At 43.0% G+C, this 17,678-nt stretch overlaps 1 protein-coding gene across 1 annotated transcript in view; it reads right to left on the bottom strand.

The window, feature by feature from the left end:
• The window catches only part of HS1BP3 (HCLS1 binding protein 3), a 1,094,679-nt gene that overhangs the window by 128,747 nt on the left and 948,254 nt on the right, over nucleotides 1-17,678 (bottom strand). Inside the window, exon 7 of the mRNA XM_044076193.1 lies at nucleotides 10,873-11,008. Coding sequence (XP_043932128.1) covers nucleotides 10,873-11,008 — 136 coding nt within the window. The remainder of the gene's footprint in view (nucleotides 1-10,872; nucleotides 11,009-17,678) is intronic.

The following is a 17,678-nucleotide window of genomic DNA, read 5'->3' as shown; positions in this document are numbered from 1 at the left end:
CCACTGAAGGACTAGTTGAGGAGGACAGGATGAACTGCCTGGCAGTCTAATATCCTATCACAGGAAAGGGTGGGAAAAATGTTTGCTGCCTGTTTGACATCCAGTGGAGATTAGGAGTCTCACAGGCTAGCAATAGCTTTGGTGGGGTAGTCTGAATCAATGTCCTGGATGTCGATGCTAGTCATTCTTCTCAGGGGATAGTGTTACTGACCTGTCACACTGCTTCATGACTGCTCGTGTCACTCATCCACTATTCCCCACTGAGTCTGTGCTCACTGGTTTTCATGATTAAGCCACAATGCTGGCTTCCACAGTAGTTAGTTGTCCCACCCAGACAAAGGATATGGTTAGGATTGCTAGAAAGGAGTGATATGAGAATACAGATCAAATATGTTCAACCGGCAGAGATATAGCAACTGCATTTATTTCTCATGACAATTTACTTTCCAGGGCTTGTTTATGTTCTACCCACTGAGGAAGACACTGTTTCCTACTGCAGTCTGACTACCAGACCTACAGCTGGAAAAGTTTAATCAGCCAGAATGGTAGTCTGCTACAGACTGTGACTAGCAGTAAAATGGGGTTGTAGTAGCTTATTTTTTTACAAGACCATGTCTTATATATATATATATATATATATATATATATATATATGACTTGTGAGGAAGGAGTCTGTAGGTGATATGTTTCCTGAGGTCCACAAAAACACTTTTGTGCTCCATTTAGTGACACTATTATCATAGTTCATTAATTGGTAGGCTTTTGAGTGCTATGTGTCGCCTGTGTTATAACAGACTTGGTAATCACTGTTAACTACAAAAGACGATAATGTGTTTAGGAAAACAGAAAGAAATGCTTTCAGAGCACAGCATAAGATGGGTTACAGTGGTGAACAGTCACTCTGCTTTGAACATGGAATGTCAAAGACATTTCCACATTGTTGACAATTATTGCAGTTTCAGATGCCCTGAATAGGCCAGCAACTAATGCACTGCTGGTGTAGGAAACTAGAGTCAAGCATAAGCTGGAATAGAAATGTGTGAGTAAACATGTTTGAAAGGATTCAACTCAGCTAATTTCTCAAAAAAGAAGGGTAGCTAGATGCGTTTACAAACTTTTAAGGTGGACACCTATAGTATTTAAATTAGAATTGACACACAGATGGTTAACAGACAAAGCAGATATTGATTATTTATACCAGATATCAGAAATTGTTCATGGACCAAATGCTGATGATCCTGTACATATTACAAGAACATTCAAGAGCAATTTATAAAGTGAGGGGACCCAATGTTTGTCATGTTATTAGGAGAGAGACTTTAATGCAGTGTCAGAACCTGGATTAGACAGGGTTCCATTGTGGGAATGAATCGGATGTCCTGAAATGCTACACTGACAAAAGAGATGATGGAGGGGATTACATTTGATAAACTGTTGCAGAGTGCTAAATCCAAAAGCACAGGGCTATATGCTTCTTAGCAATACCTCTGGAATTGCCAGCATTCTTAAGCTGAAAATTAAAAGATATGTGCTGAATTTCAGAAGTAGTATAAATGGTTTTGATGTGAAAAAAAATTACATAGTTAGAAAAAAACAAGACAATGGTAAGGAAATTACAAAACGTATGCCTGTACAAATAAGACTATTTTATAAAACTTTAGACTACTAAAACTGTAAATGAAGATTGTACAGTTGTGTACACTTACCATAAATATAGATGTTCGAGTGTATTCATTGTTGCAGTCATTACATTTGGGTTATCTGCTTGTAGGTTGCCTTTAGTCGGCCTGATTAACAAAGTCTTGGGTCCTACGTCGGTTGCTGTCCTTTTTTCCATGACGTCAGGTCGTCAGGGGTATAAAACATGCAGCCGACGCCATTACATCAGTTTTTCTTGCCCCAGATGTCAGGTGCCCCCCTAACGGGAAGCAATTAAACATAAAAGCACAAAGATATACCTCCAACAAAAAAGCAAATACACCAAAAAGGCTTTTAAGTATAGTAAAGGAAAGTAGAGGTATTGCCAAAAGAGGTTAGGGGGCTGGATGGAGGGTAACCAGGACTACAACAGTGAATAGACTCGAACATCTACATTTATGGTAAGTGTACACAACTGTACTATGTTCTTCGTGTTTCACTGTTGCAGTCATTACATTTGGGCAGATTCCCAAAGCTATGGTTGGGAGGTGGAGTTGAGATAGCATTATGGCCAGCTATAAGGCCCTGCAAGACTGCAGTGGCAAAGCCAGCTCTGGATTTAGAGAAAATTGGCAAATGATAATGCTTGGTGAAAGTATGTACAGAACTCCAGGTAGCAACATCTAGGATGTCCCTGGCAGGGACGCCTCTGAGAAAGGCTGTAGAGGTAGATGCAGCCCTGGTGGAGTGAGGTCTTATCCTCTGGGGGATAGGTTTTCCATGATGCTTACAGCAGAAATGAATGCAATGGCTTATCCATTTAGAAATGGTTTGCTTTGAAATAGCCTTCCCCTCTGCCCCTGCAGCAAATGCTACCAGCAGTTGTTCAGATTTCCTTTGAGATTTAGTCCTGTCCAAGTAGAATCTAAGTTGTCTGTGCACATCTAAGGAATGCAGTATCCATTCCCCTTTATTCTGTGGATTGGGACAGAAGGTTGGCAAATGAATGGACTGATTAAGAGCCACACTGGATACCACCTTGGGCATGAAGGACGGATTGGTTCTGAGGGACACCCTGTCCGCATGAAAGACGATGAAAGGCTCCACTGCCATAAGGGCCTGTAATTCAGATACCCTTCTAGCTGAAGTGATTTCTTAAAGGAAAGCTGTTTTTCAAGAAAGAAATTTTAAGTCTGCAGTAGCAGCTGGCTCAAAAGGAGGTAGAGTGAGTTTCTCCAAGACAAAGTTAAGATCCCAGGCTGGGGTTGGAGCTCTCCTGGATGGGCTCAAATTTTTGGCCCCTCTGAGGAACTGCTTGAGCAGTGGATGAGAGAAGAGGGGAGGTTCTGTGTTATAATGAGCTGAAATGGCTGAGGCATGGATTTTAATGGAGGAAAAAGACAAGCCCTTGTGAAGCATCTCAGTTAAGTATTGTAAAATCTGAGGTAAACTGGGTGCTGCTGTGCTCATCCCTTGAGACTGGTTCCAGGCACAGAATCTTTTCCATTTTTCAGCATAAGATTTTCTAGTACTAGGCCTGCTTGCCTCCAAGATGATATCCATCACAGGTTTGCTGAGGGATGGTAAAGGAGAGATTACATAATTAGCCAGGCTGCAAGGTTCAGTGTTGGGTGCAGAATCTGGTTCTCCTGCTGAGACAGCAGGGAAGGAGTCTGAAGCAGGTGCCATGGAGATAACCATGACACACTGCGCAGGAGGGGGTACCAGTGTTGGTGCAGCCAGTCTGGAGCAATCAAAATCATCCTTGCTTTGTCCTGTTTGATTTTTAATAGTACTTTGGAGAGCAGAGGCAGAGGGGGGAAGGCATAGACTGATAGGTTTTTCCAGCTGAAGGACAGAGCATCCACTTTCCAGGCTTGTTTGTGGGGAGTCCTTGTGCAGAATTTGTCCAATTGGTAGTTCTGGGGAGAGGAAAACAGGTCTATATCTGGGCTCCCCCATTTGCTTGTCAACATGTTGAAAATCCTTGGTTCCAGTTTCCACTCGTGTGGGTCCATGAGGTTTCTGTTTAGTCCGTCTGCCAGTGTATTTAATTTTCCTGGCAGGAATTGAGCTTGTAGGTGCACTTGGTAGCTCAAGGCTGTGTTCCACAATGCCATGGCTAGTCTGCAGAGGGGGAAAGAATGTGTACCCCCCTGCTTGTTTATGTACCACATAACAGTGGTGTTGTCCGTCTTTACCATTAGTTGTCCTGGAAGAATGTGGTCCTTGAAGGCTGTCAGAGCATTCTGTACAGCTAACATTTCTTTTTGATTGATATGCAGGTGCATTTGACTTGGGTTCCATTTGCCCTGAATGCACTTCCCTGCCAGGTGAGCCCCCCATGCATAGTTTGATGCATCTGTTGTTAGGGTCTGGCCGGCAAGGGGGGGGGTGTGTGTGAAAGTTAGTCCCTTGTTTTGGTGGCAGGCCTCTGCCCACCAAAGGAACTCTAGGCGTAGGCAAGGTATGATAGGAATCATTGTTTCTAGGTCTTGAGAATGTTGACACCATAGACTTTTTAGATACCACTGTAGTTTACTCACATGCAGTCTTGCATGTGGAATTAGAAGAATGCAGGAGGCCACGAACCCCAAGGCTTGCAATATTTGTCTTGCAGATAGCAGGGTTTTTGTGGCCACTTGTTTGAAGTAAGTTGTCAAATGAATTTGCTTTTCTGGCGTGAGGTAAGCCATCTGAGAAGTTGTATTCAAGCTCGCTCCCAGGAATATAATTTGTTCACAGGGTACCAGGTGTGATTTCTTTCCGTTTACGGTTTACCCCAGACAAGTTAGAACTCTTGTTACAAAGGCCAGATGACTCAAAAGTATGTCCTGGCTTTCTGCCTGAATTAGACAATTGTACAGGTATGGGTATATTTGAATATTTCTTTGCCTGCAAAATGCAATAACTGGAACTACACACTTTGTGAATACCCTGGGCGCAGTAGAAAAGCCAAAGGGCAGTGCAGAGAGCTGATAGTTCATGTAGCCTGCTTTGACGCATAGGTATCTCCTGCAAGATTCCCTGATTGGGATGTGCAGGTGTGCTTCTTTTAAATCTAGTGTTGCCAACCAGGTATCTTTGCCTAGCATAAGAAGTAATTGGTGAAGAGTCAGCATCTTGAATTTTGGAATCTCCAAGAAGGTGTTTAGAGTAGACAGGTCCAGGATAGGACGCCATGAATGGTCTTTTCTGGGTACCAGGAAAAGTCTTGAGTATAAACCTTGTCCCTTTTCCTCTTCTGGTACCAGCTGAATAGCCCCCATGCTTAAGAGAGAAAGTACTTGTTTTTGGGCCTCTGCCCACTGATTTGGGGGTAGGTCCAGCCACCCACTTGGTGTTGGCAACGTGTGGAAGTGAAATCTGTATCCCTGGGACACTACATTTAAAACCCATTTGTCCTGGGTAATGAGTTCCCAATTCTTTGCAAGAAGAGCAATCTTCCCCCCCAAAGGGGAAGTCAGTTGATAAGTGCTTGGAAATTTTAAAAGGAAGTCATTGATACAGTTTACCATAGGGGGGAGTCTTGTTATTCCCAGACTTGGAAGTGGAGGCCCTCCACTGCTTAGTTCTGTGAGTCCCCTGGGACTGAAACCTGGGGTTTTTGCTGTGTCTGGGTTTGGCTTGAGAAGACCTGGAAGGGGCTGGAAAGGACCAATTCTTAGAGGGCCGGTGCCTACTAAATCTAGGAGGCTGAACTTGTAAAAAATCTTTAACAGTTTGCATAGATTTAGCTTTATCTTCCATCTTTTTAAGAACTTCCTCAGTCTTGTTGCCAAACAGCCAGTACTGATTTAAAGGAGCATCCAACAATTTAGCTTTAACATGATCAGGCAAAGATTGCTCCTTAAGCCAAGCATGCCTTCTGAGCACAGAACCAGTAACAGCAGCCCCGCAAGAGGCCTCTAATGAATCAAAACCACATTGCAAAATATGTTTTCCAACTTGTTCGGCAGAATGCATTAAATCATGTAATTCTTTATTTTCCACACAGTCAGGAATCAACATAATTTTCTGTTTAAGCAGTCCAATAACATGTTGCTGAAATTTTAATATATGAAACTGGAAGTTTAAAGCCCTAATGGCCAAGGTTGCAGAATTGTAAACCTTCTTACCCCATCTATCCAGCGCCCTGGAGTTTCTATCCGAAGGGGCAGGATTTTTAGCAGTAGAAGCCTTAATGCCCTTGGGCCCCTGTGAAATAGTCTCTGGATCTGCAATAGGATTTTTGAAAAGGAACTTGTGCGACTCAGGGACCCTGTAGTATCTGTCAGGTGTTCTGAGAGCAGGAGGCAGGGAATCAGGGGACAACAAACTAGATTCCGAGAAAGCATCATCAACAATGTCTAGTACAGGAGGAATAGCTAAAGGCCTATGCTGAGGTAGGCGAAGGAAATCCCTAAGCCTCTTTTTTGAATCAGAAAAATCCTGGCTTTCCCAGTGGAAATGCTCCCTTAGAGTATGTAAGGTTTCCTCAAAAGAAAAATCCTCAAGAGGGAAAGCAGAGGGAATAGAGTCCTCTGCATCAGAATCCTCATAAGTAGGTAAGGACAAATCCAGATCATCAGAAGAGTCAGAAAAAACAGAATCCTGATCAGAAGATTCATAATCAACCTCAGTCTTAGGCCTCTTAGGGGGGGGGGGGGGGTTGGCTACCCCTGATTAGAGTTATTAGATCTTCAGCCATTCTTATCATTTGTTTTTTAGGCATAGAGGCCTGAGCATGTGGCCTGGGCATCAGTTTTTTAGACATGGATCGAGATTTAGGCCTAAGTAATGAAGGAGGCGTCGATTTAATATGCAAGTCCGTAGGCCTGAATACACCCTCAGAAGCCGGTGCCTGCACAGCGGCTCCAGGCCCACCCAAGGTAGAGACATCTGCGGGTTCCATAGTTGAAGCATCTCGCGGCATACCGGACTCTGAATGGGTCTCAGTAGAGGCTTGTGAATCAGAAGTAGCGGGTATCAGGGGCTGCGAAACCACCTCACTGTGTACCGGCGAACTAGCGACTGGCTTAGGAGAAGCGTCGTTGGCAGTTTTGGACCCCGGCGGCCTGTCTCTGTCTTTATCTTTGCATTTTTTCAGAATCCCGGTAGTCGGATGGCTAACCAACGACATTTCTGGATAATTAAACCGAGAACCGAAATATTTAGAGGCAAAAATATACTGACGAACGGATAGTGCTCTGATTAAATAAAGCACAAAACCGACAGTAAGGTACGTCATGGTCAGGGCCTAGGCAAGGAATACAGTACGAATGAAAATCTTTATGAGGTATTTGCTTTCCACAAGTAATGCAATTATTAACTTTTACTGACATTGGTAAGGAGCAAGAAAAAGTTTCCCCAATGGGGTACTTAGCTTTAGTTGAAGACTTTGGTTCTGAAACTCGAAAATGAAAATTTCAGGAGTCGGCAGACCTGCACTTGCGATCTACTTCTGCTTTGGACACCATACGGCAAGAAAGACTGATGTAATGGCGTTGGCTGCATGTTTTATACCCCTGACGACCTGACGTCATGGAAGAAGGGACAGCAACCGACGCAGGACCCAAGACTTTGTTAATCAGGCCGATTGAGGGCAACTTGCAAGCAGACAACTCAAATGTAATGACTGCAACAGTGAATCACAAAGAACATCTACATGTATGAATGGTGGGAGAATACAAAGACTTCTGGGGGTAAAATGGTCACTGTAGCAAAAATTAATCTTGAGCTGATATACAGAAAGAGTTAAAAGAACTACGGATTATGGCAGCGAGGAATTCAGTGGGTAACCTAATGAGTGATTCCAAGTGTATCAAAAGTGATCATGACATATGAATATAGCACTGCATTCTTTCTAAACAAACATGAGGCATATCAAGTTAAGAAGGTGGCAAACTGGGTTTGCCAAAAATTAAAACATCATAACAGATGGCACCAATCTCCGTTAAGGTTTGTTTAGCTACTAACACGTTAAAGGTAGACAAAGTTCCTAAGATGGAAGGATTTACTCCAGATTTTTATAAAAGTTTTAAGAATGTGATAGGACCTATTTTGCAGGCAATGCCCCATGAAGTTCAAATCTAAAGGGAATTTAAGGCTAGGGCAGTGACGGCGAACCTTTTGGGTCAGTGTGTCAAAAATTCGGAAAATGCACTAACTTGACTCTGCTGGCGTGTCACCCCCCCCAAACATAAACGGATTAAAATGAACGTGAATTAATATACATTTTCTGAAGTAAAATAAGTCTAGAAATATAATTATTATTATTAAGTGTAAAAAGTCACCGGTTTTAGGGGGCATTAAGTGGGACAGTTGACAGGAATGTAAAACAGCACACCCTTAGAAATGCAAACTACTTGCCCTTTGCAGAAGTGTAACCATGAAGAGGAAACAATGTCAGCATTGCCCTCTGCAGAATCTCAAGACAATATATCGAAATAGAGTTTGAGGTTAACTCCCTTGCCTGTTGTTGAACTGGCTCCTAGCACAAAATAATTCAATGCTGCACTTCACACAAGCAATGAATGCAAAAGATGATTTCCAACAAATGCGCTCATTTGGAGACTGCAGTTGCAGATATCATGCTTGTGCCTTAAAAATTAGAAGTCAACTGAACTGTGCGGCTGCTGTGAGGACAGATGACATGCTGATATGGATAGTGAGGATCCATTTTAATATCTGGGTGGTGTAAAATATCATATTTCTTATATTTTTGTTCATAACATTTCTTTGGTAACTCTGGTGTTTGTGAATGCAGGAGTGTCACCCAAAACATTGTGGTGTATCACCTTTGACACGCATGTCATAGGTTCCCCATCACTGGGCTAGGGCAAAGGTATTAATGTACTCAAAAACATGCAAAGATATGCGGGCTGCTTCTAATTACTATTTCTTTACTACAACTGTACCTAAAAATCTCTGCAAACATTTTAACAAATGGGCTAAACTGGGTTTTGGGCTCTCTGTACATGAAAATCACCACAGGTTTATAAAAGGAAAGATAGCTGGGCCTGACTTTGTAACGATTATGTAATTAAGTAGTTGTCGCAAATTAAAAAGCTATAAAGTGGCAGTTATTCAGAATGATCTTCTAAAAGCACTCAATAAGGCAGACTGGGAATTTTTGTGGGTTTTGCTGGGGATTCTTCATGGTTACATCAGGAAAATCGCTATAGTCAAACCCCACAGCTCAGGTCTGTGTTAAAAGAATATCATCACAATCATTCAGTATCTGCAATTGGACAAGGCAGGGTTGTCAGTCATCACCATTTTTTATTATAGTGTTTGCCCAAGAAAGTTCTTACACATTATCTTTCTAAACTCTGGTGTTCAGTTACTTTATGCTGTGGTTTGCCAGTGACTGCATAGTTTGTCTCACTCATTCCATGATGTGCACACGTCAACTGTAAGCAGCATTACAGCAATTTGCACAGCTCTCAGGTCTGTGGGTTAATAAGAATTAAACCAAACTACTTCTATTATCTATTGATGTACACAGTCATCTGCAAAGAAAAAGCAACACCCCCTTTGAAGCTGTTACAGAATGTGCATATTAAGCAATAAAATGTACACTTACCACTGTTAAAGTAAATACAGTACATTTCAAAACATTACTTGAGGAAATTAAAGAGATGATTGTTAGGTGAAAGAAGCTAAATGGTTTCTTAGCAGGTTACAGGGGATTAAAACTTTGATGCTGCCCAATATATTATTCTTTATATGGAATTTGCTACATGCAAGTTTCTCTGCATACACAAAGAAGCTAAAAAATAACTCTAGGACAACTCATGAGGGATGGGGTTGGACTCAGAATAAGTATAGCTAAATTACTTGTTCCAGATGATACAGACAGTCTGGGTCCCCATTATATTTATAACTATTATATGGCAATGGATGATGACAGTATTAGACAGCTAAAGTGGAGAAGAAACCAATAAGGTTTTATCAAAAAATGCCAATAATGCTGTCTGTGTGGGTGACATAGTGAGATAAAGTCCTCACTAAAGCCCAGGAGACCAGAGTCCACTGAGCAGCCTATACATTTGATAACACAGGCAGGGGAAGATGCGTGAGCCCATTCTGGGAGTGAAGGTGGGATAAAGCAGGACTCATACTGGCCAGGTCCCTTGGAGGAAAGGTACACAATGTGGTAAATATCCTACAGGTACAACTTCTATCACCTATCCACTATCTGATAGTAGCCTTCATTAGCGGATGGGCAGAAGTGCTCACTCTTGTGGGGGAAGGCACAGGTGATATGGGTAGCTCATCTCCCCACCAAGGGGATGGGGTTAAGGCCTCAAAAACACCATCAGTTACTGAGATGTTGGAAAGGGCACAAGCAACCTTCATGGATGTAAGTATGACAGCTTCCCAGGGTGTCTCTCATTCTGTATACTGCTATATACTTTCTTCATACGGAGGAATGAATGGACATGATGGCTGATGGGCAAACGGACTAAAAGGTACAAAAATAAAGAAAAAAAATGGCAGCATACACAGCTGCAGAAAACTAACCCATAGTACTTGCACTACAACTCCATTCAATTCCTGAAACTCTTTATTCTGATTACACCCCTACACATTAAAAAATGACAGGGTTAGACTTTTTTTACCTTCCTAATGACCTGGGGAACAGAAAATAACTGCACGTAGTAATTACTGAAACAATTTTTACTTTTAAGAATAGGAAAGATCACCTTTGTTTCACTCCCCGCCCCCACATGCTAACTTATATAACAATACCGCAGGTCACACTTAGGTGAAAGGGGAGAAATATTACTGTACATCATCATTTCCATACTGAAAGAGCGTAATGGGTTTCCTTTCAATAATTTAAGTTTCCAGACTGTTTCATATACCTTCTTTAAACCTACTCTACAGCACTTATTACATGTGAACCATCATTTCCAGCTAATCACATCTCAACAATCACTAGGCTTCCAGGTCTGGTACAGTAGCAAAAACACAATACCTACTGTTTTATTCTCCAGGCTGAAGTCAATATCATATATCCTTGTACTATGACAAGATTTTCTTCAGCCTCATTTTTGACACACTACAGGCGACTTTGTCTTCATGCAACTTGCATAAGTCTTCTTCCAAAGACGTGATGACACTTCATCACTGAAATCTACAATGAATGCTCAGTGGTATATCTCTCATTACGATGTAACAAATAAAAATCTGCTTTTGAAATGGGTGAATATAAACAGCACTACAACAGTTTCAAATACTAAATACCTGAAGAGGTCTTCGGTATCTTCTTCTAGGCTTGTAGCTGGTACATTCGTCTTACTGCTGTAGGCACTGGCCAGCAAAAGTGAGTCTCCTAACTTAACCGCCCCACCAAGGTCAGGATCCTCAAACAATTTCAAACCTAAAAATAAATAAAACTGAATATTAACGGTTAAATCTTCAGTTGTTCTTGTTATGGTATTGAGATTTCAAGAAAATGGAATACTAGCTTACAAAATCTCTCCTGAGTAGATGAGGGAAACCCTTGAGACATGAACTTCTGTGTGGTGTAGCTGAAACATGTCAAGAATTAGCATAGGAATAAAAGCTACAATAAAATCCATACTTAAAAATGCCACAGCCAAGACAGACTATAACTTTCCAGTGCTTGTTCATAGGTGTGTACTAGGCTATTAGCCCTGGAGCCTTTCCAAGCCTAGTCCATAGAAATAATCAGCCCTGCCAAGTCTCGAACCCAGAACCCTGTGCACTACAATCACACCAGTGTACCACTGTACCACTACACCACTTGTATAACGTTTCCTATCTCTATCAAAAGCACATCTACCAATATAAATGCTCATTTAATTGATTGAAATGAATTCCTCTAAAAAGGCTGATTAAACTATTAGGTGAGCTCCAGAAAACACACTGCCAGTTTTTTACTTTGCTCAAACTCAGCATGAAAGCAAGTTCTGTCAGTTGAATGTCAACAGAACAGAATATATGGTCAATAAAACTGATATTGCCTAACATTTCATTTAGCTTAAGTTAATACTAGCTACCTAAAACTGCTGCATACATCACAGTAGAAGTCACTGAATATTCTGTTAGAGAAAAACATCATTATGTCCAGGTAAAAGATGTGTATTCAGTAGAACATCTGGTAAACTGCAACTTTGTCAGAAAGGAGACGGTAAGATGAAGTAAGACAAAAAATATAAAGTGCATTTATCTGAAATTAGATAAGTGAAAGAGTGGGTATGCAAGGGACAAAAATTAATAATTTGTACACCTTTGTGGAACTGCAGGGGAAAGTGGAGTGTGTTCTTCTATGTACTGCATAAAAGTACAATGGCGGTAGTAGAAGAGAATGGAATTTGTGTACATTGCATTAGCTTACTGCAGACTCACAAGTGTAAAACAAGTATCTCATTACTTTAAGGTCTGGAGATGGCACACTTATATCAGTTATTGTATTCTCCACATTTATGTTGCAAACCTATACTACAGGTAACACTACTTTGGAATTCTCACTAATTCTTAGTTACTGTGCAGCACAACTAAACATATATCAATTACACCATTAATAATTTATTTTCACCAAGTAACACAAACAAATCATTGAATGATATACAAAAGCTGGATAAATAAAATGAACAACATACTTTACACAGCATTTCTGTAGCTGAAGCTCTTTAACTTGTTTAAAAATAAATGCTACCAAAACAGAATGAAGCTGTAGTTATGCATTTGTAACAGTAACATTACAGTCCATCCATCGTTTCACAGCCCCTTTTCCCCATTTTTGTACATGGGTTGACATTCTTAAAAAAGTTGCTTAGAGAGAAAGCCATTAAAAGACAAAATTAAAACACATTTTCTGAGAAAAACCTAAACATTTTCTTTACTGGACAATGGAAATTCGAAAGACAGGACTGTGAGTGTATATATATATATATATATATATATATATATATATATATATATATATATGTGTGTGTGTGTGTGTGTGTGTGTATATATATATATATATATATATATATATATAGAGAGAGAGAGAGATACATATATACACACACACGTCTGTGTGTGTGTGTGTGTGTGTGTGTGTGTGTGTATATATGTGTATATATATATATATATATATATATATATATATATATATATATATATATATATGTGTACACACACACACACACACACACACACACACACACACCAAGACACTCAGTTGTAATATTTGTCAGTCTAATAAATTGCACTTGTATGACTGACCCTGTGGTGCATGACCTGCTTACTTAACTTTTTTTTTTTTTAACAAATTCAGTTCTCATACATTTACAAATATATACTCTAATTTTTTTTAATATAGCTCAGGTAGATAAGACAGGACAATGGGAGGTAACTATGTACACATTACCTCCAGCTCCTCTTGTAAATGCCTTTCATATTATTTATTTAAACATCCAAGGGGCAGAGAGCAAAACATACCAGGTTTGGCAATCATTATCATCTTTTTAGAGTGAATAAGCCATTAAAGTCTCACTGTTTGTATTCATTTTATTTCAGTAGCCCAAGCAAACCACCTGAAAACAAAGTAGCATCACATAAAGTGAAACAAGAACTGACATATTTAAACTGCTACAAAACAGATTAGCATCTCAATGAAAGTGTATGCATCACTACTGCATCCCATAAATACAATTTTAAGTATTTCAGTCGTGTTATCAGCAGGAATCACAATACTACCTAGTGATCACACAAATAGCAAAAGATGTAACACATGAAACTGACATATAAATATGATTTCTGTATTAGCCAATATAATAATATTATGATACACAACAACGGGCTAAAACAATAAAGTGATACTCTGTCCTTATGAAAGATCAGATAAGGGCTCTTGATACATAATGCTTGTAATTCAGAAATTTTTCTGACTGAAGTTATAGCCACCAGGAATAAGGATTTCCATGACAGGAATTTTAGATCACATGTCGCAGCAGGCTCAAACAGGGGCAGAGAGAGAGCCTGCAGAACCCAGGACAGATTTCATGCCTCCACCGGCTGTCTTATGGGAGGCCTGCTGGGAAAAATACCCTTGAGGAAGGTCTTGCAAAGGTGAGAGGAGATGAGTGGTACTCCTTCAAACCCATTATGGAAGTTGGAAACAGCTGCTAGATGCACTCGAATGGTGGAAGCTGAGGCCCCTTTGTCAAACATTTCAGTCAGATAATGAAGAATAGTGGCTATGGGGGCTGAGAACGGGTCTAGCTTCTGATTACGTGACCAAATAGAGAATCTTTTCCATTTATCCCTGTAAAGTTTTTTGGTGGATGGTTTATGAGAGGCCAAGATAATATTACGGACAGGTGAAGAGAGGATTTCCTGCCTGGCAATTAACGGAAGTGGAGAAACCAAGCTGTAAGCTTGAGAGTGGACAGATTCGGGGGGAGGCAGCCCTTGTGGGTGAGATATGAGGTACTGACGAGTGTCTAGGATCCAAGTAGGTTGCATTTTGTGTTTGAAGGAGAAGCGAAAAGGTCACAGCATGGCTGGCCCCAACGGCTTAAAATTTCCACTGCCACACTCGGGTTGAGAGACCACTCGTGAGGATGAAGAATGCATCTGCTCAGTCTGTCCGCAATCACGTTGGAGCTCCCCGGGATGTGCATTGCAATCAGAAAGTGGTTGGAAGCTATCGCCCACTGCCAGATTCGCATGGCTTCGCAACATAGGGGGTAAGATTTGGTCCCTCCCTGTTTGTTTATTTACCAGACCATGGACATGTTGTCCGATTGGACGGCAATCGTTCCGGATGGAAGGTGCAGATGAAAAGCTTGCAAAGCCAAAAGCACCACTCTTAACTCCAGGACATTGATACGCAAATTAACCTCTACATCGGACCACGTACCTTGGACTGACTTCCCCTGGAAGTGCCCACCCCCACCTCATCAGGGAAGCATCCGTGGTCACCGTGGCGCTGGGCTGTGGAACCTGGAAGGAGCGATACCAAAGATTTTCGTCTGTACTCATCCACCAGAGGAGATCTTGTTTGCAAATGTTGGTGATGAGAATCTGTGAGCTCAGGGGGTGAAGACTGGGTATCCACTGGGCCTGAAGGAGCCATTGTAGTAATCTCATGTGCAGTCTGGCTAAGGGAACTATGGGGATGGCTTCAGCCATAGATCCCAAGGCTTGGAGGAATTCCCTTGCAGACACCTTGCTTCGACAGAGTATCAACTGAACTTGTGCCCTTAGTCTCTGAAGCCTGTGGAGAGGAAGTGAGATCAGGCTTGACTGGGTGTTGAATATTGCCCCTATGAATTCCAGTTCTTGTGATGGTTGAAGGTTTGATTTCTCCCAATGTATGGTGATGCCTAATGACTCCACTAGAGCCAGTGTGTAGCGGAGGGCCCTGACCAGAAGACGCTTGCTGGGGGCGGCGAGGAGCCAATCGTCTAGGTATGGAAACACCTGGAATCCCTGAAGTCTCAGATGAGCTGTTACCACTGCAAGACATTTCGTGAACACTCTGGGGGCCATTGAGAGATCAAAAGGCAGGGCTCTGAATTGGTAGTGATTGGCTCCCAACCGGAAGTGAAGGAGGCTCCTGGAGTGCTTGTCCATCTTGATATGGTAATACGCATCCCGGAGATCTAATGAGCACATCCACACACCCTCCCACAGAAAGGGGAGGATGGATTGAATCGTGACCATGCGGAACTTGGTCTGAACTACCGATTTGTTTAGTTGGCTGAGATCCAGAATGGGCCTCCAGTCCCCTGTTTTCTTTGGCACCAAAAAGAATTTTGAGTAGAACCCTGATCCGCACTGATCTGGGGGGACCTGTTGGATGGCTCGTTTTTGACATAGCTTTTGTATTTCAGAAGCTGCCTCCTCCCTCTGACTGGGTGGAACATCGGGAAGGGATTTTGGAGGTCTTGGATAAGTTATTAGGGGAATATGGTAGCCTCTGGTAACGATTCTCTGTACCCACTGATCGTTCGTAATGGAGAGACAGGCAGCTTGATGCAGAGAAAAATGCGCCCCAACTGCTTCCAGAGGAAAGCAATCGGGCAGCGCCTCAGGAGCGCAGATATGGTCTACCTAAGAAGGAATCTCTGGAGCCCTGGTTACAGGCACCCCCTCTGCCCCGAAAGAGACGTCTTCCATTATTGGAACCCTCTCTGCCTCTGGAGGAGTCCTCACCACGTGCGTCTTAGAAAGGACCTTGAGACTTCTTGTGCCACATCTTTCTGCTCCTCTGATTCCTGGAGAAGGAACGCTGAGGTTCGAAAAGCGTAGACCAATGGCAGGCAAGGTCTTCCCGTCCTGCTCGCACCTGGCTAATGTATCCTTGACCTTAACACTGAACAGAGCAGATGGCTTGATAGGGGCATTTAGAAAGGAAGACTTGAAGGAGTCCACGAGGTCGCAAATGTGCATCCAGGCGTGGCGTCTCATGACTATGCCTGCACCCACAGCTCTAGCTGCTCCTTCTGTTGTGTGTGACAGCAACCTCATGGGTGAATTAGATATTGATTCTAGGGTGGCAAGTTGGTATCTCGTGCTCTATCCGATACTTGGCCTGCGAGAGTTCCGTAGAGTTCGGAGATAAGATCTCTCTGGAGCCTCGTTAAATGTGCCAGAAAGTTCAGAGACCTAACTGCGAAGGTCGTTGATGCAAAGACTTGCTTCCCTAACCTGTCCACTGCCCGGGACTCTCTGTTGGGCGGATGAACAGCAGGACTCTCTTCTGCAAGGTCCTTTTTCGTGGCTGCCGTCACCACCACAGCGTCCACTGTCAAACCTTTAGACCAATGGGGTTGGTCCTCTGGAGGACAGAGCACTTTGTCTGATCTCCTGGGGATGGTCTCAACAGAGTCAGGTTTCTTCCAAGTCCATTACATGATGAGTTTAACCAACCCATCGACAGGGGGGGTCACCCAAGAAGTAGAGGGCCGAGAGCGAAAGGCCTGCAGAAATACGGATTCCTCCAAGGAAGGGTTGGAGGACTTCCAGTCACCTCTCCGTTTCAAGATTTCCATGATGTCTCAAAAGGAGACATCGTCGGGGGGTGACCGTGGGGACCCTTCCCCATCATCTTAGTCTGTATCCTCCGTGAGGGACTCCTCTGGGGAGTCCATTTGTTTCCTCTTACACACCCGTTTCTGAAGGGGTTCTTCGGTGGGAGCATCCGAAGTAGACTCAGAAAGGGAAATGCCCTGGACAGGGGTTTCCTGGGCCTTGTGCTCTCGGAGTCCTGGGGGGGGGGTGGCCTTTGACAGCTGCGGCCCAGAAGGAACTGGGGGAATAACCAATGGAGGAGGACTGCTAGCAGCAAGCGCCCTCTCCATCACCCGGAAAGTGGGCCCACCTGAAGAGGAGTGGGAACCCTGAACCGAAGAAGACAAAATCGGAACCGGGGTCACATCCCACTCCAGACGGTCTGCCCCCGGGGACGGAGCCTCAAGCAGACTCAATGCAGTAGTCAACCTCCGATCCGAAGTCAGGGCCGACAAAACCATCGGAACCGAGACCGGATCCAGAGGTTCCACCCCCCCAAGCATGAGATTGAAGAAGGGTGGGTTCCGATGGAACTGACATCCAAAGGGGTCTCGCGGCCTCAGACAGAGTCGTTGTCGGCACCGAGGAAGGGAGTCCTCTAGTAAAAGCTGGATAAATGAGCCTTGGAACCGAGGGATCCAAGGGAGGAGAGTAAGTAGGGGTTGCTAGAGAAAAAGACCCAATGCCTGGAGTGGGATAGGGTCTAAGCAGATTTGAAATTCCCCTGGCGGTCAGCAGCTGGTCAAATAGGTGCACCACATCCAATTCGGAAAGGCTCCTGGTGGATTTCACCGATGCCCCTGAGGGGGAATCAGGCCAGTCTAAAAAGGCGCTGCAGACTTGTCCGGCAAACGGGTTCACAGTAGATGAGTATCGGGTCTGTGGTGTGTCACAGAAGGGCACCGACGATTCCAATTTTGAAATTGGTAACAACGGTATGGTTGGAGCCATGAATGGGCTTGGAGCAGAAGTTACAATAGGGGTGGATGACAAAAACGGTTCCGAGGTAGTTGTCGGAA

The sequence above is a fragment of the Protopterus annectens genome, chromosome 7.part0, assembly GCF_019279795.1.
Source record: "Protopterus annectens isolate FY-2018-M chromosome 7.part0, PAN1.0, whole genome shotgun sequence".
Classification (NCBI taxonomy): Eukaryota; Metazoa; Chordata; order Ceratodontiformes; family Protopteridae; genus Protopterus; species Protopterus annectens.
Note: the sequence above shows the minus strand (reverse complement) of the source record. Positions and strands in the feature narration are given on the sequence as shown.